The sequence below is a fragment of the Rhineura floridana genome, chromosome 5, assembly GCF_030035675.1.
Source record: "Rhineura floridana isolate rRhiFlo1 chromosome 5, rRhiFlo1.hap2, whole genome shotgun sequence".
NCBI classification, from domain to species: Eukaryota; Metazoa; Chordata; class Lepidosauria; order Squamata; family Rhineuridae; genus Rhineura; species Rhineura floridana.
This window is the reverse complement of record NC_084484.1, coordinates 89,509,871-89,533,539: the sequence shown is the minus strand read 5'-3', so window position 1 is coordinate 89,533,539 and position 23,669 is coordinate 89,509,871. Positions and strand designations below refer to the sequence as shown.

Sequence of the window (23,669 nt, the reverse complement as noted above, 5' to 3'; positions counted from 1 at the left end):
ACACAATCCCTGATTGGCTGCAATCCTGAACGGGCGGGGTTAAAGCTAGGAAGTGCATACAGTACTGTTTAAAGAAAGATTTAACAGTCGGGGGGGCTGCTGACGTTTTTATGCATATCTCGAGAACCGGACCACCTAGAAACTTAATTTTTTTTTTAAATTAAAGCTGAGAATCTGGGCCACCTAAGGGGCTAGCCGGGGGCCGGGTGGCATGCATAGAATCCGGGCAAAACCCGGCTAACCGGGCAATATGGCAACCCTATGTATATTCCCCTAGCCAAGGATCAGGCCTTTGGTAAACCAAATAAGTATTTATTTACTTACAACAGGAAATAACAAGATTACTTTAAGAATGTTTCACAAGTGTATGGTTTCATATATGGTCACTCTTTATGTTTCTGTTCATATATATACTCTTTAAATATCAGCCAAATACAATCCAAACTTCCCTCAGAACTCTGCCAACCAACCCTCACCAAACGACCTCACTCCAACCAACTCAACAACTTCTCTCCCCGCCCACTCATCACTCACAAACCTCCATTTATACCTTCAGCCAGCCAGCCACTCAGCCAATCATCATCCAGCATACTTCAGCTTCTCACTCATGTACTCCCCCTTTCTCCCTCAGTCAATTACCATACATCACCTAATAGACCCGCACTTACCATATTTACAGATGCTTAACCTACAGGAACATCACAGTACTCCCTTACACAGGACCAGAGGGTAGGCTGCACAGAAAGTGCTGCACGACCAACAGAAGGCAAGGAGTTATACATAAACCCTATGATAAACCAGCACAATCGTAGGGCAGACCCTTGTGTCTTTTATTTGTGATACGCTGTTTCAACTCATCTGATCTGTGCCATGTGTGCAGATATGGATTATTCAGACGACAATCCCACCAATAAACTGCAACTGACTATCATGTCTACACCTCCCCCCTCCCAATTTTCCATCTCCTCTCATGCCAGTTGAGGCTTTGGTTATGAGATCTACGTTATGAAATGTTATGAAACTGGGATGAGCTGCAATATACTGAATCATTGGTCCATGCCACTCAGTGTTGTCTGCATTGACTAGCAGTGACTATCTGGGGTTTCAGAGAGGGGTCTTTTTCAGCTATTTTTGGAGATGCCAGGGATTGAAACTGGGACCTATAGTTCTATTTATAGCCTGCCCCTTGTCAAAGACCACAGGGCGGTTTTATAGTACACTAAAACAAAAGAATATACTTCAACCAATAAAACCAAAACAGACAATATGGCAGCCATTACAACAAACTCATCAACTGGGAATACAGCAGTTAAGAAGATGACAAAGTATGTTTTCTGCCCCTGAGTCAACTGAGTCAGTTGAGCATCAGAAGAGTGCAAGAGTCATGTGGCATGCTTTTAGTAGCACAGAATAGACCTCTGCTCCAAGACAGCTCAGAAATCTTATGGAACCTTATTGAGTGGGTCATGTCTGCTGTTTTCTTGCTTTGATGGAACATACCCTGCCTTCTGTTGCCTGTAATATTTAAAGACAAAACATTTTACATGCCTACCAACATTAAATCCATTCTTCTCTCATAAGCATTTGGAGTCTAATAAAAAACAGCTAAAAATAAATATGCTAAATAAAACTAAATTCTTGAGGTTTGGCTGTACAGTTTTAACATAACTGAATATCCCATTAGCCTCCACATTTAAGATGAAGGGCTCATGACTTTAAGATTGTGATAGATGAAATAGCTGAAAGGGGGACTTTTAAATGGTAACTAATGGTAACTAATGGTAGCTAATGTATTGTGTTATTTTTAGAGAGTGAAACTGCTGAGGCTTGTGTCCCAAACAATTCTTCAGGAGCAACTGCAGAGAGTCATGATGACAAAACATCTGGAAGACTACTGGAAAAGGCAAAAAGGGTAAAATTTATATATTAGCACGTCATCCTGTATAATTTGACCCCCAAAAGTAGGAAAACAATTATTAGTACACCTGACACATTCTTGGAGCCATGTAAAGAACTCTCCTTCCTATTCCATTTCCATCTTTTATTTCTGAGCTTACCTTTATTTGATACTTCCCATTTCCCTTTTTTTGTGGGTTAATGCTGAAGCGTGAGCATGAAAATCCATCTCTGTGAAAGCAGAAATGATGAGGAATGAGAAATCCAGACATGATGCTTCCCACCATGCAGTTTAATCCTATGATTGTCCTGCCTTATCTACAGTGCGAAGACAGATGGGGCAACAGCATAAACTGAGGGCAGATGCGGTTTAGACCATAGAGGTCATATGTATGTTGGAAGCATTGAACAGCCGGAGTAGATGCACTCTATAAGGACTATATCAGCAATGTTAAGTATGTAATAGCTGGCAGCTATTATAGCTCAGATAGGGCCTACGTTCAGTATATTTTTTTAAATCTGGAATTAGAGTTGCTTGCTTCTTAATATATTCCCACTTACAGAACAGTCACTTTAATTGGATAATCGCAAGGAATTTAGCAGGACCGTTCATTGAGAGTTGGTTCTCCAATACCAGGCAAGAGCCTCAGTAATGGATCCTCTGTATGTGTGAGTGACTAGTTGCATAACTGAATATAGGCCATATCTGTCATGAAATCTGCTTATCCCAGGGAGTTTGACCATCCTTTTCATGGGGTCTTCTGAGTTCTAACTAAAAATTTTACCATCGATGGAGCCTGGCATTACTAGAGTTGTATAAATTACTTCTCTTTTAAGATAGGGGATGCCCTTGGAGAGATTGCTTTGGAGAATGGAGGTATATGATCTTCCCACCTTGGGGAAATTGAGTCTTTCTAACCTCCAGGGGTGTCTCTACCGGGGTGCGGACTGCACCCGGGTGACACCCTGAGGGGGGTGACACCCAGAGCCGCCCCGCGCCGTTGCCCCGCGCCAACTCCTCCTCGGCGGCGGGCGGGCGAGACCAAAAGCAGGCGCCCGCTTGCTGGCGGTGAAGCTGGGACAGGCCTCCCACCACCAGCCTGGAGCGCATGGTGAGTGTGTGTGCGCGTGCACATGCACGCGCACACAAGACCAGCCACCCACATCCACACACCTGGGAGGGCGCGCGCCAGAGGTCTGCACACACCCGCACTCCCACTAGTGACGCCGCTGCTAACCTCCCCAATTACCCACTCGTCTCAGATGTTGGAGGGGTGTCATTGTCTTGAGGAAATGTTATCAAGCTTGCAGAGTTACACCTATGTAGAGAATCTACCCACAAGCAGTATTTTTACTGATAAAACACAAAGCGAAAGGCATAATCAGATACAGGAAATTAATAAAATAAGCTTAAAATATTCGCTATTCTATTTCTGCCAACCAGGCTTAAAATTAGTATCCATATACTCCAAATTAGTATCCATGGTCCCATATGCTAGATTTGGGACCACAATGGGACAGCATTTTTCTCAGCTAGAAGATGTCTATAGTAGAAGCCTATTTTCAAAAGGCTGCTTTGGGGGCTGGAATTTTACTTTTAATTCTTGGCCGGTCACGCCTTAGTATCATTTACAGATTTACAGAGGAATTCTTGTGGCGACTGGGACCTGCAGGAGTGCTCCGAGGGGGACTTGGATGTCATGTCAGTTCCCCCTGGCAGCTCCTCCTACCACACCCCTGGAACACCCCATTTTCAGGGCTATCAGCAGCTTCCACCAGTTCTCCATCTGCCAGGCTGGCCATCCCCAGCAGTAGTGGTGGGGTCCTGGTGGTGCCATGGCTCAGCCGGGACAGGGGGCTTCTGCTGGCAGCACTGGGAGCTGGGGCTCTATCACATCCACCTCCCCCCAGCCAGGTGCAAATAGGACTTGGATTTCACCCTTAATGATCCCCACTTAGCTGGATGCTTATCAGCTTTGTTGATATTATGCTTAAGAGTCTCCCTGGATCAGCCTGCTCTCATGGTTATTTTGGGGCCACTTTTAATTTTTTGATAGATATATCATAAATTTTCCACTTGCGTGAAAACCAGGTGTTGGTACAACAAGAGTAGTCAGGTTTTCAAAAAGAGCTTCATTTTGTAATATCTCACATATTTTAATGCCTTGTTTCCTGCTTTGTTTACCATGCTGCTGCTATATTTATGTGTCAATGGGCTTTTGCTTTCCCGTCTGAAGGGATCTGTTTTATCAGAGACAGGAGCAGTATAGAAGCTAATCAGGAAAGGGTTGGATTGATGGCACAGAAAGATGTGCAACATCTACTGGCCCATAGTTATCTGTTCTTTCAACAATATTTTCAGGCATATACCTCTGAATGAATCATAAAGATGATTTCCAGTGCAATCCTATATACTGTATGTCTGCTCAGAAGTAAGTTCTGTTCATTGGGGCTTTTTCTCAGATAAATGAGTTTAGGGTTGTTGCCTTAATGTGTACTTTTACTAGTCATTGTACATAATACAGAAGGGCTTGCAATCTGCAGGATGCAGGTATGGTCAAGAAGTAGTGTGGATGGGGAGGGAAGTATTATGGCCCTGGAGAGATGGAGATGGGATGCAGATATGAAAATAGGGCTTTAATGGAAATAAATCAGCTACTTTCCAAGGGGTGTCTTTGGGCCAAATTAATCTTTCTCAAATCTTATGGCTTGAACTTTTGCACTCTTGAATATACTTGGACATTCCAAAACCTGCAAAATATAAAAGGAGATAGTTTTCCTGTAAACTACTATTTTGTTAAATGAGGGAGAGGCAGCATTGTTTTGACTACAATGACAAATAGAATATAACATCATTTATATGCATTAAACTCCTTTTGTTCTTGTTTTTAAACAAGACAGAATGAGTTTATGTATTTACGTGTTTCTGATGCACGAAAATTACCAATAGTCCTCATAGAAACCAAGCTTCCAATTGGGTTAATTATGCATAACTCAGTGTTGTTTCCAAGTGTATGTATTTAGAATAGGGAATAGGGATACTAGTTTGCAATCCTTCTGGGAAGGAACACTTTCGCTTCTCCTGTTCTGGGTGCCTAGCACTATGTTGGCACTAAACATTAAACCATACTACTCTAACCTAAGGAAATAGTACTTGTAGAGAGGTGCTAATTGTTCTTTTTTATGAGCTAACTTGCACTTTTAACCTATTGAAAATACAATGTTACTAGCCTTTTTCTACATTTTCTTAACAAAGAGCTAGTTCAAACATGCAGAATAGCCTGTGGAACAAATCATTTCAGACTATGTAACTTCAGATTGCACATGGGGGATTACGTGTTTGAATGTACATCTTTGTTTTTAAAAAAGTTTTTGTAGCATGTCAAAATATCACAGGTCAGGAACAAAGATTTGAGCATAGTCCCCTCTTTGAGGTGCTAATTTTCTATGTACAGGGAAGTTTTCATTTTCATGAAGAGACTTTGAAACATGCATTCCTTGTAGCCTAAAGTAGTACTGGGAAAGTCTGTACCATATTTGCATACCTTTTGAAGAAGTTAAAAGTATTATGTGATCTGGTTGCATGATCTATGAATTTCCAAGATACATGCCCTTCACAAACCTGTATGAAACTTTTACAGATTGCTCCAAGCCACGTTGCTTCCTGGTATGTGTTCTCCAGATGGGAACTTGTCTATAAACTAGTTTAGATCAGATAAATTTACAACCAAGAGTACTACATACCTATTAAGTTCTTCAACCTGAAAGCAGAATAAGTTGCTGTTGGCATATTCTCATTTATTTTATGAGCACAATCTTTTGCAATTTACTTGGATGTTGTAAACAAACATTTGTTATCAGTTGTCATAGTTGCATAATACTTTGTTACAGTAATTCATTAGAAATGTTACTCCAACGTACTTTTACTGGCTGTAGTCCTAGCACAGTTAACCGATATAAGATTGCAGTATTATGCACACTTACTTGTAAATAAGCCCTATCGAACTCAGTGGAACATAATTCTGGGAAAACATTGATCAAGATACAACTATTCGAGTCAGACTTGCAATCATCTCCCTAGATATATATATATATTTCATATTATCTGTAGATCAGTGAAAAGTTATCATGGCTGTTTCCTTTTTAATTACTGTAAAACCATTTTGAGATTTACTCAGTTTTCAGAATTGTTAATAATCATATGTGGATGTTTTGTTTTGTTTTTGTATGTGTGTGTTTTAGTTTTCTTTTTTTAAACGAAAGTCTCCAAGGCAGAAGACTGTACACAGCTGTGATGAAAACAAACTTGAAAAGCTTCCTCACAGTGAGCAGGAAACTGGAAATCAACGAGGGTTGCCAGAAGAAAAGAGTGAAGATGAAAATCAGAACCATGCTGAGGAAAATCAAAAGGAGATGCCACCAACGAATCAGGGCAAAAAGACATCCTCTACCTGCATAATACTTTAATACTCAACTGTATAAGGCTGGAATATATGTGATGTCATAACTGGCAGCTTGCAAGCAGATATTGTAATTTATACTTGAAAATGATAATGGCATATATGTAATGATCATATTGATGGTTTTTGTAAAATTGGCATGTTTGGACTGATTTACATTGATCTGAACCAACTTCTTAGTATTTATTTGTATTAATTTTTTTAGTTACTGCAACAAATCTGAGTATCACAGTCATACTGAAATGTTGTGGCCTTAACTCTGTGTTTTAATAAATATATATATTTTTGTACTTCAGTAGGTGGATTAAGGCGTTTTATTATTTTTTCCTAAACATATTTATCATTTGAATCTGTAGCTATAAATGCAAATATTTTTGGTTCAGGAAAATAGCCAGAAGAATAGTTATTTAAGCTACTTGTTTTCTGGCTTGTTTGACTTGCGGTAAAACTCATAAGCAGTAAATTATATTACTAAAGTGATACATAATTTAACATATTCACACACACACACACACACACAGAGAGAGAGAGAGAGAGAGCGCAGTGGAAATAATATCCCCTATTATACAACCCTAATGTTCAACTGGAATTGGTAGCTTGAAACTGTTCAAACCATATCGGGGGGGGGGAGGCTGTTAAAAAATCCTGTTGATTCTGGTGTCAGATTCCTAATGGCCATCTCTGCCCCTGGTCTCTAGAAGTCAATGGAATTTTGAAATTGCTTACAACTGAGCAATATATGAAGTGGGAAAAATATCCCTGACTGCAATGAAGGGATGGAGGGCATCCTAGGAAAACAAATAGAATAAATTTAAATATACTAAATTGTTCTTAGAATGGCAGGACATTGCTGTGAAAAATAGTTATGTCTTCCTACAGAGATGTACTTGTCCCTTTAAAGCAGGGGTGGGAAACCTGTGGCCTGCTCTGATTCTAAATTCTATCAGACCAGCCTATTTTGCCCACCCAGTCTGCGTCTGTGTCGGAATTGCTTTTTAAGATGTTTTTGAAGCTTTTTTTAAAAGATGTTTTTAAAGATGTTTTAATATTATACTGTCTGTTTTTATTATGTTTTGTAGTAGTGTTTTTGTTTGCCTTTCTGGGGTCCTACTGGGAGGAAGAGGGGATATAAACTTTATTTATTTATAATAATTATTATTATTATTTTCCTTACCCACTCTCATGTTATAGGAAGCAGGAATGCTACACAACAGGAAGGACATCAGGGTAGGAAGTGTAGTGGCTTCATATTTTGAAGCTTTGGAGCTTTGAAAGAGATGGGCACCAACTTAGATGGGACACAAACAACCCTAGTGATGGAGCATCTACTCTTATACTATTGGTTTGCTTTTTAAAGATATTTTTATGCAAATAAGAAGATACACATATCAGTCACCATACTGATAGACACTATCCAAAATGTGTCTGCAATACCATACACAGTCTGCTACTAGACTTCCGGGAAGGGTGACTTAGCCTGTGCCTGCTTTTGAGACGGGCTCCTGCCTCAAAAGAAGCTTATTCAGATATATCAGTCAGATTTTTTCTTTTTTTGACTGATTAAACTTCTCCCGGGTAGGGAGAAACGAAGAGATTAACCTCAAAGCCTATTTTTGTTGGGACGACCAGATCTCATTAATTTATGGGACGAGGTCCAGCCGACGAAGGTGGGACGGATTTTTAACAACAAGCTCTATCTGGAAAAGCGAACGTTCATCTTATCTTCTAAGAGAGAACGCACTAACAGGCAAGCACCCTTCTTTCTATATTTTTCTTTTACTTGACTTAAATTGTTGCTGTTTAAAAGAGATTTGCCAGATTGATCGGTTTTTGACATCTCACTGGGGAGCCATAACTTCTCTCTGCTACTCACTAATTAATAGCTTATCTCTGTTTTTGTTGCAAAAAGCTGTCCTGGATTTGCATTCTAAAGATATACACAGAAGAGGGATTTCTATTCCAGATTTTTATTTTGAAGAATATTATATTGTCTGAGACTACTCTCTTTTTGGTCTATTTTATTTTGACGAATCTGTTTTCTGACGACCGCCATTAATTGTTTCGATCCTGGGAACTGCATTTTGTTTACTTAAACATGGAGAGATAAGGCTGTCTGCTCTGTTTATACTGTGATGTCACCAAGTTTGGAGTATTAACCCAATTGTTGCTGAAATAAGAAGTGGTTTTCCTATATTTTTCTTTTAAAATGGCAATTAAGAAAGTGGCTGAGAAGCTGGAAATAACTATGTTTCAGAAAATAATGGATGAGATTGAGATAACGAAACAAAACCTGCGACAGGGTTGTAAGGAGCTGAAAATTGAATTGAGTAAAATGAAGCAGGAGATTAAAGATATAGGGGTCCCTGTGAGAGAGGTGACCCTGGAAGGGGTCCCTGTGAGAGAGGAGACCCCGGAGATTGGAACAAACGTGGAACAGGAAAAAGATTTGGAGTCTATGGACTTTAGAAATAAAATTTATTGTTTGGAGACACAGGAGATTAAAGACATAGGGGTCCTTGTGAGAGAGGAGACCCTGGAGACTGGAACAGGGGTCCCTGTGAGAGAGGAGACCCTGGAGACTGGAACAGGGGTCCCTGTGAGAGAGGAGATCCCGGAGATTGGAACAAACGTGGAACAGGAACAAGATTTGGAGTCTATGGACTTTAGAAATAAAATCTATTGTTTGGAACTCAATGTTATCTCTGAAGAAATTAATGAAGATTCTAGAGATAAAGTTATCAATGGCATGGATAATCTTCTGGACTGGAATGATGTGATGGAGCCCAATATAGAGAAAATCTATGGAATTAACTGCAGCCATGTGACAATGGAAAAACTTTCAAGAGATGACCCAGTGTATTTTGAAAAAAAGAACAGAGATATGATTTTACAGCAGTATTTCAGCAACCTATTCAGAATGGATGGCAAGAAAATATTTGGGATAGAGGTAATTCCCATCAGACTCTTACTATATGACTATGGCTTTGACAGCAAGATTATTATGGAATACTGATAATGGAAGATTGGATACTGAAATTACTGGACTTAACAAGACTACTGAAGATGGAAGATGGAAAATGGAACTAATAGGGATAATAGAACAATGGCTACTGAAATTACTGAACCTAACAGATTCTGATGTGATGGATTAATTGAAATGTTTATTTTGACTATGGTTATGACAACAAGATTATCATAATTAGTAATGAGATGGATTAATCGATATGCTTATCTGGAAAAAAAAATTGATAGATATATTTCTTAAAGAATTGAAACCTCTCTTTGACTTTTTGTGGAAAGAATAAAGTAATGTTTATGAGATTTGATGATTAAGTAAGATAACTACTGGAGGAAAGTGATTTTATAATATGACTTAAGAGACAGGATTGTTATATATTATAGACTTATAACTGATTTGATCTTTGACAAATGGGAAGTCAATATTTTACTCTTTATTTTTTATTTTTGTTTTTTTTTTCTTTTTTTTCTTTTTGTTTAACTATTTTTGATTTTGTTTTTTGTCTTTGAATGTTTTATGATTTTGTCTTGTATGTTTTATGAAAATCTGAATAAAAATTATTGAAAAAAAAAAAAAAAAAACCATACACAGTCTGCTACTGGAAGGTGTTTACGGCTGTTTCCATGTACTGCAAAACGAAGTTGATCTGATACCCTGGTTAGACAGGAAACAATGGACATCACATTGAGGGACAATACTGCCCCCAACCCTCTGAAAAGTGATCACCTGTAAGGATAAGATACTTTGATGAAGGTATATACTGTATGCTGTATGCCTATTTAACGTACCTTGCTGAGCTGGAACCTGTGGGGTTGATTCATGCATAACATTTTTCCTCAGCACAGATTATCTTAGAGAAAATATGCTATGTATAAAGTGGCCCTTTGGGAGACATGAATTTTGAGAGCTGTAGAAATTGACTGGTTTTCAAACACACCCTAGTCTAGCAATTTTTTATGGTGTGGCTGCTACTAGGATACATTGATTTCAATCAAGAAAACAGAGTGCGTTCTGAACATGTGACAGCATGTTCCAAAATGAATGGAGCAGCCCACATGCAAAGCAGCCCCAGATTTTCATTGACAAACACATAAAGCTTGGATTAGCAGTTCGATTTAAGCCTGCAAGTAGATGCAAACGGAACATGAGAGTACATCCTTGGAGGAAAGACCTTTGAGCTGTCCAATCATCCTAGAATTGCAGTTCACTGAGCAGAATTAGTCCGTTTCCTTTCCAGTGTTCAGTCTCCACCTGTGACTAGGCCCATACAGCTGGTATCAGACAAGGGAAAGAACAGCCTCGCAAGAGTCACGTGGGAATTGTGCAGCTCGTTACTCTGTGGATCTCATTTTTCCCCTCTGATGAACACCACTGGCATTTTTACAAAAGTAACAGAATGCTTTTTTGTCAGAAATAGGCTATTTGTGAATGTTGTTAATAAGAGCTAGAAACTGAAAGACAGCCATTTTAAAATCAAATGTACATTTAAGACAGTAAATTTTCATGTGAATTAGGCATGGAAAATGGAAATCACATTGTAAATTGACAAAATCATAATATATTGATAGTGGTAATTTGACTTGCAACACTGACGTAGAAAAATCAATATAACCATACCCGTAAAATTAAAAAACCCTTATTTTACTTCACATATATAGTTTGAGCTCTGTACATCGCTGACAGCTCTTACTGTGGTTAGAATCCCTATTTTTAAAATCTATTTGGCTTCAACTTTCTTTTCAGGTTCCTTGTCAGCTAGACACACTTCATACAGCATTCTTGGTATTGTAAATCCTTCCCATGTTAGATTATTTCTTCATGTAGTGAGATACTCTTTAGATTTTATCATGCTGACATTATATAACACTTTTGACACCATTAGCTTAAATTTATCCAGGTCCTTTCCAAGTTGGCATTTTATTGTGTAATAAATGCACAATTACATTTTTTACACAGTAAAGGGTTCGAATCCCCACACAGCCACGAAGCTCACTGGGTGACCTTGGGCCAGTCACTGCCTCTCAGCCTCATGAAAACCCTATTCATGGGGTCGCCGAGTTGGAATTTACTTGAAGGCAGTACATTAATTTTACATTAATTTTTTAAAATGCACAATTGTTATACTCAGTTGTTATGGAGGAGCAAAGAATATTCCTTCGTAGTTGGTGCTTCTCTTGCAGACTTCAGGACTTAAACAGATAGAATGCAAATTGTACCCCATTTGGAGTGCTGTGTAAATTGTGTTTGTGTATCCATCATCTATCATAGGATAGTGTTCATGAGTTATGTCATCAGTCTGCATGGTGCCTTAGAGTGTTACATAGGTCATGCTGGGAACAACTGCTCTATGTCTTAGCTTAGTTCTGTGGCATTCTGCAGTTCTCGTCTGTCCCTTCTGATGTTTGACACCTACTTGAAACTGGTGGGAAACATTGTCTGAATAGTTTGAGTCTATTGTCATTGGTGTGCTCATGGTACTCTGTTCCTTTCCAACTCAGACCACGGAAGCTGTGGAGGTTTTAAATCATTGCATGGCATCGGTAATGGGCTGGATGAGGGCAAATACACTGAAGTTTAATGCAAACAAGACAGCTCTTGGTTTATAGGAGCTCTGATCCAGTAACAATTCAACATGTTTTGCATAGGATGCACAGCTTTAGGCATTCTGGGTTCATCTACTCCTGGATATTCATGTTGTGGTTATGGTGTGTGTCTTGCTAAGGCTGGTGCAGCAGGTACATGTTTCTGTGCATAAATGAATCTTAGGCAGTCATGAAATGCCTCAGTAATGTGACGGTTGGATTGCTAAGACATTGGTCTTCAACAAATGGGTTAGGACCCACTATTGGGTCCTAGGTCTCAACAGGAGCATCACTTAGCATCATACAAATATATGGCAATATATGTTTGGGTTAAAATGGATCCCAGGTCTGAGAAGGCTGAAGACTACTGCTATCAGGCACTCAGCTTGAAGAATGTTTGAAAATTGCAGCTGCTGCAGAATGCAGCTGCAAGGCTTTTGACGGGAGCCAGTTATTGGAAGCATGTGATTCTGTTGTACAATCTTCATGGGATGAGGTCTGTTCTGGGTGCATTTCAAAGTGCTGGTTATTATGTTAAAAGCTGTAAATGCCTTAGGACCAGGACTTGAAGGACCATTCCTACCATATGAGCCTGCTTGTTCCCAGAGGCTATCGGGGGAGGCCCTGTTTGGGGATAACCAAATATGTTCTCTGACCAGCCCTGCAAATCCATGTCCTGGGAGATTTATTTGGCCTGTTCCCCAGTGTGGTTTAAGTGTCAAGCTGATTTTTGTGTGTTCTGATAGGCCTTTCATCTGTTGGAGGTTTGAATGTCAAACTCTTAGCTCCCAGTGTGGTGTAGTGGTTAAGGTACTGGACTACAACCTGGGAGACCAGGGTTAAAATCCCCACACAGCCATGAAGCTCACTGGGTGACCTTGGGCCAGTCACTGCCTCAGCCTCAGAGGAAGGCAATGGTAAACCCTCTCTGAATATGGCTTACCATGAAAACCCTATTCATAGAGTCGCCATAACTCAGGATTGACCTGAAGGCCGTCCATTTCCATTTCGTGATCTAAATATGAATATCTGCCAGCATGGTTTTATTTATTTTGTTTATGTTTTGTTGCATATCAGATTGTTGCGTCCTTGTTTATGGTTTATTTGTGAGAAACCTTCAGTGCCTCATATTGAAACATAAAGATGGTCTTTTAAAACAAAGTGTTTTAAATAAATAAACAAATATAAGCAATTTAGACAACTCTCTGCTCCTAAGAAGCTTATGATCTGAAAAACAGAGAGCGGGGAAAGAGAGAGAGGGAGAAATGAATGCTGGCAGATCTCATTACATGTACTTAAAACTTGGTTAATTGGAAATGAGGATTAAGTGGATTAAGGTATGCTGGAAAAAAAAGTTTTGAGGAGTGATTTCAAGGGAGAAGGGTAGCATCATTAATGAAATTATCAATGCCTGTATTTCTCTGCATTTCCTTTCCTTCTGACCTCACTGTTTATAATTCCCCCCATCCATGTGTGTGATGCATGTATAGGTACAGATATGCTCACAACCCAGAATAACTCATGCATCTGATGAAACAGTAGTCCATAAAAGTGTATTCCATAATAAATTGGTTAGTCTTTAAGGTGCCACAAGACATTTTGTGTGGTTTTGGCTGCAAGAGACTAACATACCTCTAGAAATATAAACATATGAACAACACACTTCCCTGGCTTTTTGTAACTTAAAAAAATTAGATTTCCTTAAAGACTCAAGAGTTCCCTGCTGTACCACTTTGGGACAAGAGAACAGAAGAGTCCTGCTGCATCAGGGCAGGAGAACATAAGAAAAGCCCTGGAGAGCAAGCCCAAAGGCGGATCTGATCCAGCAGTTTGCTCCTAAAGTGCCTGACCAGATGCCTCTGAGAAGCCCACAAGCAGTTCATGAAGGCAACAGCACTTTCCAACTCTTGTTCCACACCAAATGGATTTGAGGCATGCTGCTGCGTGGCTGTTAAGAACACAAAACTAGCCCTCTGTCATAGTACTGGTCATTTTTTGACCGTTTATGCTCTTGTTTAAATTACAGTATAGGGCCCAGAATCTCGACCGTGTTCAATCTCCCCTGCCCCAGCATTGAAATGTGCATCCTATTGGAAGGAGCGGTGGGGAGCGTTGCTAAAGGCTCCCTTCACCCTGCAGCAAGACATTCCTCTGGCATCCAGTAAGCGGGGACAGGATACTTGTGTTGGGGGGGGCGGGGAGGGGGATGACTGGAAATGCCTGTCAAGTCTGTCAAGAGGCAGAATGAGCTTGCAGTCGTTCTGGTTGCCTGGCGTGTGTGACACTGTGGTCTGGATTCCAAGAAGGGCTGACGGGGGAGGGGAAGACCAAGGCGGGCGCCAGCAGGAGGCGGCTAGACTGGCTGATATGCTGGTCCCTTCCAAGCTCGAACTTTATGGGTGTCCCCCCGTCCCGTCCCCCGCTTCTTTCTCCCTTTCATAAATGACGGAACTGAGTCTGCAAACGGCCCGCGGAGGGAGGAAGATAGATCCTGGAAGGGAAAATACCTTTGATACCTCAGTGGAGAAGTTTCTTAACAAAAACAAAAAACGGGATTGGGAAGGAATCCCAAAGCCTTGAGAGACCGGCGGGAGAGCGAGGGAGGGGTGGAGGCTCGGAAGGAACCCAGCGGGGCCACCCCAGCCTCTGCGCGCAACCCGCAGCTCTGCTTGGCGTCCTGCGCCGGGGGTGGGGGGAGCGGAGGAGAGCATTTTAGCGGGAAGAGGATGAAGAGGGAGGAGTTTCCAAGGGGAGCCCCTCTGCCTAGTCGGCGTAGGTTCTCTCTCCTCAGCTGTCCGCTTGCTCCCAGCTCTTACGTCGGCAGCCTTCCAGCGGGAGCGGAAGGGGCGCCTCGGCGAGAGCGACATGGGGAGCCCTTCCGTCTGCTTGGTTCTTCTGCTGGCGGTGGGCGCGCGCTTCAGCCTCGCGGACCAAGGTGGGGGGCTGAGAAGAAGGAGAGGACGCGGGGGGGCAGGCGTGTTGGTATCTGTTCTGTGTAGGGATTCATTTGTAACTGCGGGCGGGGAGAAAGGGGCGCCTCCGGTCCTTACAACAAGCCCTCGAGGGCTTCCCGCTGCAGCAACCTAATCAAAAGTTCTCGAAAGTGGGGGAGGGGGCGGCCCCTTTGCTCTGTTGTGAGGGTCGTACCGAAATCAACGAGAATATAATAAGTTATTCGCTGTGGGTTTGTAATTCTGTGGCATAAGGCGCATCCTTTCAAATACCGAGCATCTGGCAGTCCTAGGGTGAGGGGAGGCGCTCGTTCTTGAAGGCTGTGTGAGAGAGTGAGTGAGTGAGAGCGAGAGAGCGAGGCTTTAAATTGAAAGCCTGAGTGTATTGGCTCCCCAGCCGGTGGTGATGAGTTGGCGGGCCAAAACGGGCGTGACAGCGGCCGGAGGTAAAGCGGTTGTCCATGTGAGTGTTCCAGCAAACCTGGTCACTTATAAATGCACTTAACACGTGTACCCGCCCTTACCTGTGTAGAGTTAGCCGCATTCTGATTCTTCACATTAATGGACCAAGTCATGTGGTAAATGCACGCATACATAAGGAATCAGTAGAACACTGGTACTTTACCCGTGGCTACTCTCTTTTCGTCCTAGATCCACCACTACATACAAGGTTAAAATATTGGCACTCAGTTTAAATTTGATGCTTGGCATGGAAACCATGCTAGGTCCATATAGCTGGGATCGCATCAAAATCAAGTTGTTGTGTGCCTGTCTGATAAGTGTTAGCACATCAGCGTGGCATACTCCCAGATGGATCTGAAGACCCAGTTTAGACATCCTGCCCACATGGATCATCTGCTAGACTTTTTTTAAAAAAAGCTGTCTGGTGTCATGTTTAAATCAAACCTCAGAAAACTACACAGCCATGGTACACCAAAAGCTGAAACCCCTGTGTGGCAATGGATGCGCGCAACAAGCTTGCAGTGGATTGAGAGCCAACACATACAGGTTTGCTGAGGTTCTGTGAATAAATCCTGATCATTTGGCTTTAGTCAGAATAGTTGCAGCCTGTTGATTCCTCATGCTAAATGGAGGGTCCTTTGGGCCTAATATTTTGTCTCGTGTAGTTGACTGGATTATAGGCTGAGTTCATATCCCTATCAAATCACAGCCTTCATTTTAATCACAGGTCACTCTTCTCAGCCTTAAAATGGGAACTCTAATGATCTATCAAAGGGTAAAACAAAGAGAAGAACTGAGGTTTGTTTACTAAACTTGTATGCTGCCTTTCATCCGAAAATGTTTCAAGACAAGTTTACAGGTTTTTTTTAAAAAAGGTAAAACAGTCCAGATAAAACCAATAAGTATTGATGCAAGGGTGAGCACGATAAAGCTATGAAATGTTTTTCTTGATAAGAGTGCTAATTAGACTATTATAAATTTATTAGGTCATGTGATCATGGTGGGCAGTATGTACCCAATGTGTCTTGATTCCCTATCTACTCGTCAGTACAAGGGGTCTTCTGCTTTTGTTCAAATTCTGTTTGTTGTTGACGTAGGGCCATGCTGAATAAATCTGGCACAGACTTATCAACTTCCTCTTTCATAGCTCCTTCAGGAAACTGAGAGGTTTACTAAGGACTTAATAGGATTTGCAAATTATCTTGCTTCTGTCTCATTCTAATAATTCCTAAGATCAGAAGAATGCATCTGTACATTGAGCGGGACTCTAGCATTGTTCACTAGTGTACTCTTTCTGTTTGAAGCCAGCTGTGGGAACTAGTTGTTTTTAATGGAAATATAGTGCTGGGGGAGGCTGGCAAGATGACACAATATCTTCTAATTTCCAGGGGCATAGTATTATGTGTTTTATACATGAATGTATAATAGTATCACTGTTTAATTTTGTCTTTTCAATTTCATTTTTTGAATAATCATTAGCTGTTGGAAAAATGTATTCGTTTTGTTTATTTTACAATATATCCTCCATATCAGAGGAGTTTACAGCGTATGAAAAATCTTAACCAATGGTCAATAAAACATATTAAAATTCATAATCTTAAACACCAAATAATAAAATAGCCTAAAATACCCATGAGCACAAAGTGTAGTTTGTTAAGGATACTGAGAGTTGTTAGGAGAGCCCCTGTTCCCCTCATAGAGCTAAAATTTCCAGTTCTCTAGGAAGAGGGATTGACTGTTAAATCACTCTAGAAATTGTAGCTCTGTGAGGAGAATAGGAGGGGGGAAGTCCAGATCCAACTGTATAGGTAACCACCTACTTACAGATCAATCAGGCCTCCACCATTAATATCACTATCTCATCTGGATTGAGTTTCAGTTTGTTCACCCTCATCGTCCATGATCACAAATCCCAGGCAGCCATTTATAAAAAGATAGAAACCTGTGGCCCTACAGATGTTGTTGGACCAACTCCCATCATCCCTGACCATTGGCCATGCTAACTGAGGCTCATAAGAATTGAGTCTAACAACATCTGGAAGGTCACAGATTCCCCATACCTGATTTATGACTTCCATCATCCCATCTGGCTCTGCTGAAACATGATAAATACAGCTGTCATTGGCATCCTGGTGACCCTTCACTTCAGGTCTCTTGATGACTTCTCCCAGCAGTTTCATGTGCTTTCTCATGTGACAAACACATTTATTCTAATTTAGTAGCATAGAAATTTGCGCACTTCCCCTTTTCAAGATAGAGAGGATATTGTGTCTTTTAATACTGAGACTGGTTACAAAGACTGGTGCAACATCTTCAGTTCGCAGTTGAAGGCTGAATAAGAGCATTATTTGTAACTTGCTGCTTGTATTTCCTCCCTACCACCAACTTTTGCGTTAAGTTCATTAGTGGAAAGTGGGTAATTAGTGCATAGGGTCTGTTAAATTGTGTTATGTGTGTGTGCTTATGCGCACATAAGGTGATTCAAACAAAAATAAATAAATAAGTACTATTGAGCATGACAAGTTCAGCTAAGAATCTTTGTCTTTGATGAATTGCTAAAAGGAGACTCATTAAAGAGGTAAGTTTAATTCATGTCGCAATTTGTTGTTGTTATATGCCTTCAAGTCGATTATGACTTATGGCAACCCTATGAATCAGGGATCTCCAACAGCATCTGTTATGCAGCCCTCTAATGTTACAGAACTGTTCCTTAATGGATGAGCTCTGTGTCATTTTGGTCTGCAAGCATACTTTACATAAGCAATAGTTATCCACTGGGGGTTGTAAAGTTAGCAAATTAACTGTGTTCATAAGCCAGAGTTTGCATTTATTTTTTGTTGGCATGATTCAGCTAACTTCTTGCCAATGCAAAGATACTGGAGAACAGATTTGTGCTGTTTCGTAACTGAATTTATTTCTTTATTTAAATTAATGCTCCAGCCCATCCAGTGGTCTAAATACAATAGTATTTGGTATATTGATTGTTATTCTAGCTTGCAATAAAATTATCTCCAACTACATTTTCATTATTTATAATTGATGAATCATTGTAGTTTGTACTAGTGGAGAGTTTTTCCTCTAGATGTAGTTGCTTTCTTTCATTGTCGGCTTTGTGCCTGAAAAATCAGGCTTGCAGATAAGATTATTAAAAATCTTGAAGAAGCACACAAACTTTGTTGCAGCTGTTTGTTCCCCAGTATCATTCAGGCACACTTTCTGCACTCCAGAAAGCTGCTATTCTTCAAAATGTTGGAAGAGGCAAATGGAATAGAAACCTATTGCCTCTTCTGGGCAAGGGAAGTGTAGCCTGGCAATATTGAAGCTACCCTGTTCCAGATATGAAAAGTACAGCCCATTTCTGTGCTTCAGAGAGTACCCAGGCACCCTTTCAATATGGCTGTGACCACCAGGTTTTTTTAGGTTCTATCACTTTCCTACTCACCCAGGGGTAATTGCTAAGTGCATTGAACAAACAGATGTGGCTAGCAGTATCTCTGAGAAATAGTGATGCATACAAAATGTTTTGTGTAATTACTGAGCTAATTTGGTCAATTGAGACAAATGCTGATTCTGATCACATTACTCTGGCCCCTTCATGGTGCTATTCAGGTTCAGATTTGTGAGGGCTGAACTTGTGCACATATCCACTAGGCTAGATCTGAGGTTGGCTTCTGTTGAGGCTTCAACTCTTTCCCCTATTCCAAGTGTTGTTTAAAAGGACAGTTATTTTCTTGTCTGAGGGCTTAGGGTTCTACAGACATTTTAGTGCACCATTGCTAATTGGTCCTTATTCTCATTTGGAAGTAACTTAGGCTGCTATCCTATATACCAGGAATTCCCAAACTGTGGTCCATGGGCCACCAATAATCTGTGAGCTTCATTCAGGTGGTCCATGGCCTGTCTGTGAAATTGTAGTTCAAGATGGGAGATGGCACATCCATTGCCTTAAATATTCATATTTATTTTTAATTGTATTTTATTGCTTCTTTTATTTCTTATATTTTGTTGTATTACAATGTGAATTCTATGGAATATAATAAAATACAATATGTAAGAAATAAAAGAAGCAATAAAAATACAATTAAAAGTTATGCAGCGTCTAGCACCAGCTTCAGATTTAGCACCAGCACATTACAACTACTACAACAGGCAATGAAATCATTAAGTGATCTGCCAAGACCCTTAGCAGTTTTCAAGTGGTCTGTGGGGAAAAATGTTTGGGAATCACTGTTATACTGAGCACTTACTGAACTCAGTGGGACTGACTTCTGAACAGGTATGCTGTTAACCCACTTGATGCACATTACCATACATCTATAGTTGCTGCACATTTTCCCTGAGTTAAAGTGGGAAATGTTTCTTGGAGATTGCTCTGGAAAGAGCTCTAACACTCAGAGCATGTGTAGGAGAGAAAGAGTTCCCAGTTCTTGTGTCATGTAAGATTAGTGCTGTTGATTATGAGATTGCTGTACAGTTTATGCCATGTGGCTGCATGTGATGCTAAATTTCAGTTTCTTGATCTGAATTGCATCAGCTGAAGTTCACTTCAAATGCCAAAGCACCAAATTTGCAGAACCCCAACATGTGTTGAACAGGAGATGCATAACAGACATAATCAGTCAGATAGATCTTTTTTGATCTTGCTGAGTTGTGAAGTTTTATAATGGAAATCACATACTTAGTTCACACAGTTGAAATGATGTAATTACTTAATAGTCAATCTTTTGTATGATCAATGAGCTTTTGTTGCAGATGCCATGTTGATTTGAGGATAACATTAGCTCCTCAGTAAAACAGTCATTTAACTGCAAATCTCAAACTGTCAATAAATTTAGTAACCCAATATATGCAAACTATAACCTATGATAGGTATGCCATACATGTTATTACCAAAGCTTTTCAAAATTGGAAGTGGCCATATGTTAACATGTTATCAGCTGGGAAAAGTCTACATTTGAGTCCAGTTTCTATACATTCTATTCATCCCACATTAACTTTCATCGTTCATACACCCAAAATGGTAGCTTGAAACATTGTTTCCAAAATCTGTACTATAGTCAGCATGGATTTTTTGCATTCCGCAATGTTAAATTGAAAATAATGCTGCATGCCATTCTGATGCTTCCCGTAAGCTCATTTGAAAACAAAACCTTACAAAATGTATAGTCCTGAACTCAGAAACGCTTGCTTAACAACCATTTAAATTTTCATGTCAATAAACAAAACAGTCAGAGAGAATCAAGAGCTCAAAGTGTAAAGAGAGAGAGAGAGAGAAAATCAGACCCCTTTTGGACTTCTTTCTGTCAAAGTTCTCGTAATCTGTTGAAATTCATTAAAAATCAGCCATATTCACAGAGGACCTGTAATCCTTTTACTGACCTTGCTCCATACTCTGACCTTCATCTCCTGCAATTTCAAAGTTAAAAAATGCCTGGCTGATTTTTAATTAATTTAATAAATTTAATAAATTTAGCATTGAACTCAATGATAAGGCCGGGCATGCTCAGTAAGAACCAACTGTCAGTGTTCTAAAAGCCAGACTCACAGCTGCTTGGCTTGGCTAATCAGGGGCCACACCCACACCAGACCTTTATTTCACTTTAGACAGTCATGGCTTCCCCCAAAGAATCCTGGGGAGTGTAGTTTGTGGAGGGTGCTGAGAGGAGACTCCTATTCCCTGGACAGAGCTCCAGTGGCCAGAGTGGTTTAACAGTCAGCCACTCTGATTCAAGATCTGTGAGGGGAACAGGGCCTCTCCTAGCACCTCTCAACACCCTTCACTAACTACACTTCCCAGGATACTTTGGGAGAAACCATCACTACGTAAAGTGAAATAACAGTCTGGTGTGGATGTGGCCAGAGACAGCTTTGGTTTAAATTTGGGTGGGAGGCTACATGTGCCTGTTGTAGAATAAAAAGGTGGGGGAAATGCTGAAAAAGAATTATACTGTTCACAATGTTTTCCTTTTGGAAAGAAAAGAGGCTTCCCCTCTGCCCAGTGTCCACCCATCCAATCTCCTCCCTCTCCCTCCCTTCCCCTCCCCTGCCCCACCCTCCCCTCCCTGCCCCTCTCCCAGGTCAGTTTCACCTATTCTAAGCATGATTGCACAGGAGTAAATCCCACTGAACTCAAAAAGTATGCAAATGATCAAACCTGCCCTCCCCTCATCTGCCTCCTATCACCTGCCTCTTGCCCCTCCCCTCCCCTTTCCTTTATCCCTCCCTTCCCCCATCCCCCTCCAATTCCCTCCTTCCCCACCTCCTTCTTCCCCTCCTCTCCCCCCTCCCCCTCCCCCATGTTCAGTTTTATCTATCCTACGCATGATTGCACAGGAGCAAATCCCATTGAACTCAATAAGCATGTAAATGATTTAACCTGCTGTCTCCTCCTCCTCCCTCCCATCATCTCCCTTTTCCCCCTTCTTTCCCCCTCCTTCATCCTCCCCTCCCCCTCCTCCTCCCCTCGCCTCCCCATGGTCAGTTTTACCCATCCTAGCCATGACTGTATGGGAGTAAATCCCACTGAACTCAATAAGCATGCAGATGATCAGACCTGCCTTTCCTTCCCTTCCCATCTCCTCTCCCTTCCTCCTCCCTTCTTCTTCCTCCACTGCCCACTCTAGGCCTCCCCCCCATGATCAGTTTTACTTATCCTAAGCATGATTGCACGAAAGTAAATCCCATTGAACTCAGTAAACATGAAAATGATCAATCCATTCTCAGCAAACTTGCACAGGAACCCATTTCTTACCTCCTGGATTAAAAAGCAGAGAAATTCATAAATAGGCAAAAAACCTTGCAGTTTAAGAATGTACCTATAGCCAACAGATATTTCTTTGAAACCTTAAAAAGCAGGGAAATTGGGCAGCTATAGTGAATGCACCAGGGGAGCAGGAGACCTGACCTCCTCTCTGAGGTATTGTACTGCCCTACAAATTTGTTAAAATGCAAACACAATTTGGGTTAGTCTTTCACAGTCCAATCCACTTGCTGTGTAGCTTGGAAGAATTTGGTAATGTGCCTCTGAGCATATGGTGAGTGATGGCAACACCTGTAATCAGCCCAAATAACAGAAATAAAACATGTGATGTGCTGATCTTTTTTTAGGGAGGAAGCAACAATATTGCAACAGTTGATATAGTTCAGATAGTCACTTTAAATGTTTGATTTACTTTGCAATTTTAGTGAATCATTCTCTTTTGCTTCTGTTTCTGTGAATATGTGAAGTACAGCAACTCTTTGCAACACTAAAAAAAAAGCTCCAAAAACAATTGTGGAAGAATGGCACTGACAGTTCTGCAGAATAGTTTTCAATGGATATAAGGAGTGTCTCAGTTTGCCAAAGATAAAATAGTGGGAGGTGAAATATATTCTAGCAAAATTGTAGGTGTGCTCTATGTTTTTAATTGACCATGCCCACCTTTCCTTGAGTAGAGTGATTTAAGCATAGCAGGCTGAAAACATGCATCTTGGGCAGGCCAAGTTTGTTTTTCTCCAACAGCTAGAGTCATTCCTGAAGTATCAACATATTGTAATCAGTCTGATTTTACATCCAACTGCAGTTTCAGATTCAACTGTTAATGCTCCCCAAATAGAAATAGAGCATAATCTCCAGTTTGAAATACAAAAGGCTGTCTTCACCATCATATGACATTGACCAATAAACAGGCTTTGAAATTAGCAAAAATAAAATTGACACAGATTTCTAGAATGAATAATGAGATAAATATAATTTTCTAGGTTAGATTCTCTGTAGAAACAGTAATAACACAGATAAGAAGCAAAGTAAGAAGAACACCAACAAACATACAAAGATGTAATTCTTCCATCTTTGGAGATGGTAGGTGTTGCCACCACTCACCATATGTTACCAAATTCTTCCAAGCTACACAGGAAATGGATTGGAATGTGAAAGACCAAACCAAATTGTGTTTGCATTCTGACAAATGTGTAGGGCAGTCCAATATCTCAGAGAGGAGGTCAGGTTTCCTGCTCCCCTGGTGCATTCAGTATAGCTGCCCAATTTCCTTGCTTTTTAAAGTTTGATAGAAATATCTGTTGGCTATAGGCACATTCTTAAACCGCAAGGGGTTTTGACTATTAGTGAATCAATATCTTGTTAGTGGAGTGGTCTACAATAAGTATTCAAACTAGCTTATCCATACTTGAATTTGACCAATTTCGTGTGTGTGTGTGTGTGTTCAGAGCCAGAGTTTGTTTACCAGATTTAAAAAGTTTTGAGGGTTCTTTTAATAATAATAAAAATGGTTGCTGGAATTATTTTAATCATCTTGAGTTT

General features: G+C 40.6%; 2 protein-coding genes across 7 annotated transcripts in view; both read left to right on the top strand.

Annotated features, from left to right (window-relative positions):
- RPGR (retinitis pigmentosa GTPase regulator) overlaps positions 1-6,614 on the top strand; it is a 67,469-nt gene extending 60,855 nt beyond the window's left edge. For all 5 annotated transcript variants that reach the window (XM_061627414.1, XM_061627415.1, XM_061627413.1 and 2 more), the window contains 2 exons: positions 1,809-1,912; positions 6,139-6,614. In XM_061627414.1, the coding sequence (XP_061483398.1) occupies positions 1,809-1,912; positions 6,139-6,363 (329 nt within the window). In that variant the 3' untranslated portion in view covers positions 6,364-6,614. The remainder of the gene's footprint in view (positions 1-1,808; positions 1,913-6,138) is intronic.
- Positions 6,615-14,731: 8,117 nt separating this feature from the next.
- Positions 14,732-23,669, top strand: part of SRPX (sushi repeat containing protein X-linked) — a 58,936-nt gene continuing 49,998 nt past the window's right edge. For both annotated transcript variants that reach the window (XM_061627412.1, XM_061627410.1), the window contains exon 1: positions 14,732-14,892. In XM_061627412.1, coding sequence (XP_061483396.1) covers positions 14,823-14,892 — 70 coding nt within the window. In that variant the 5' untranslated portion in view covers positions 14,732-14,822. The remainder of the gene's footprint in view (positions 14,893-23,669) is intronic.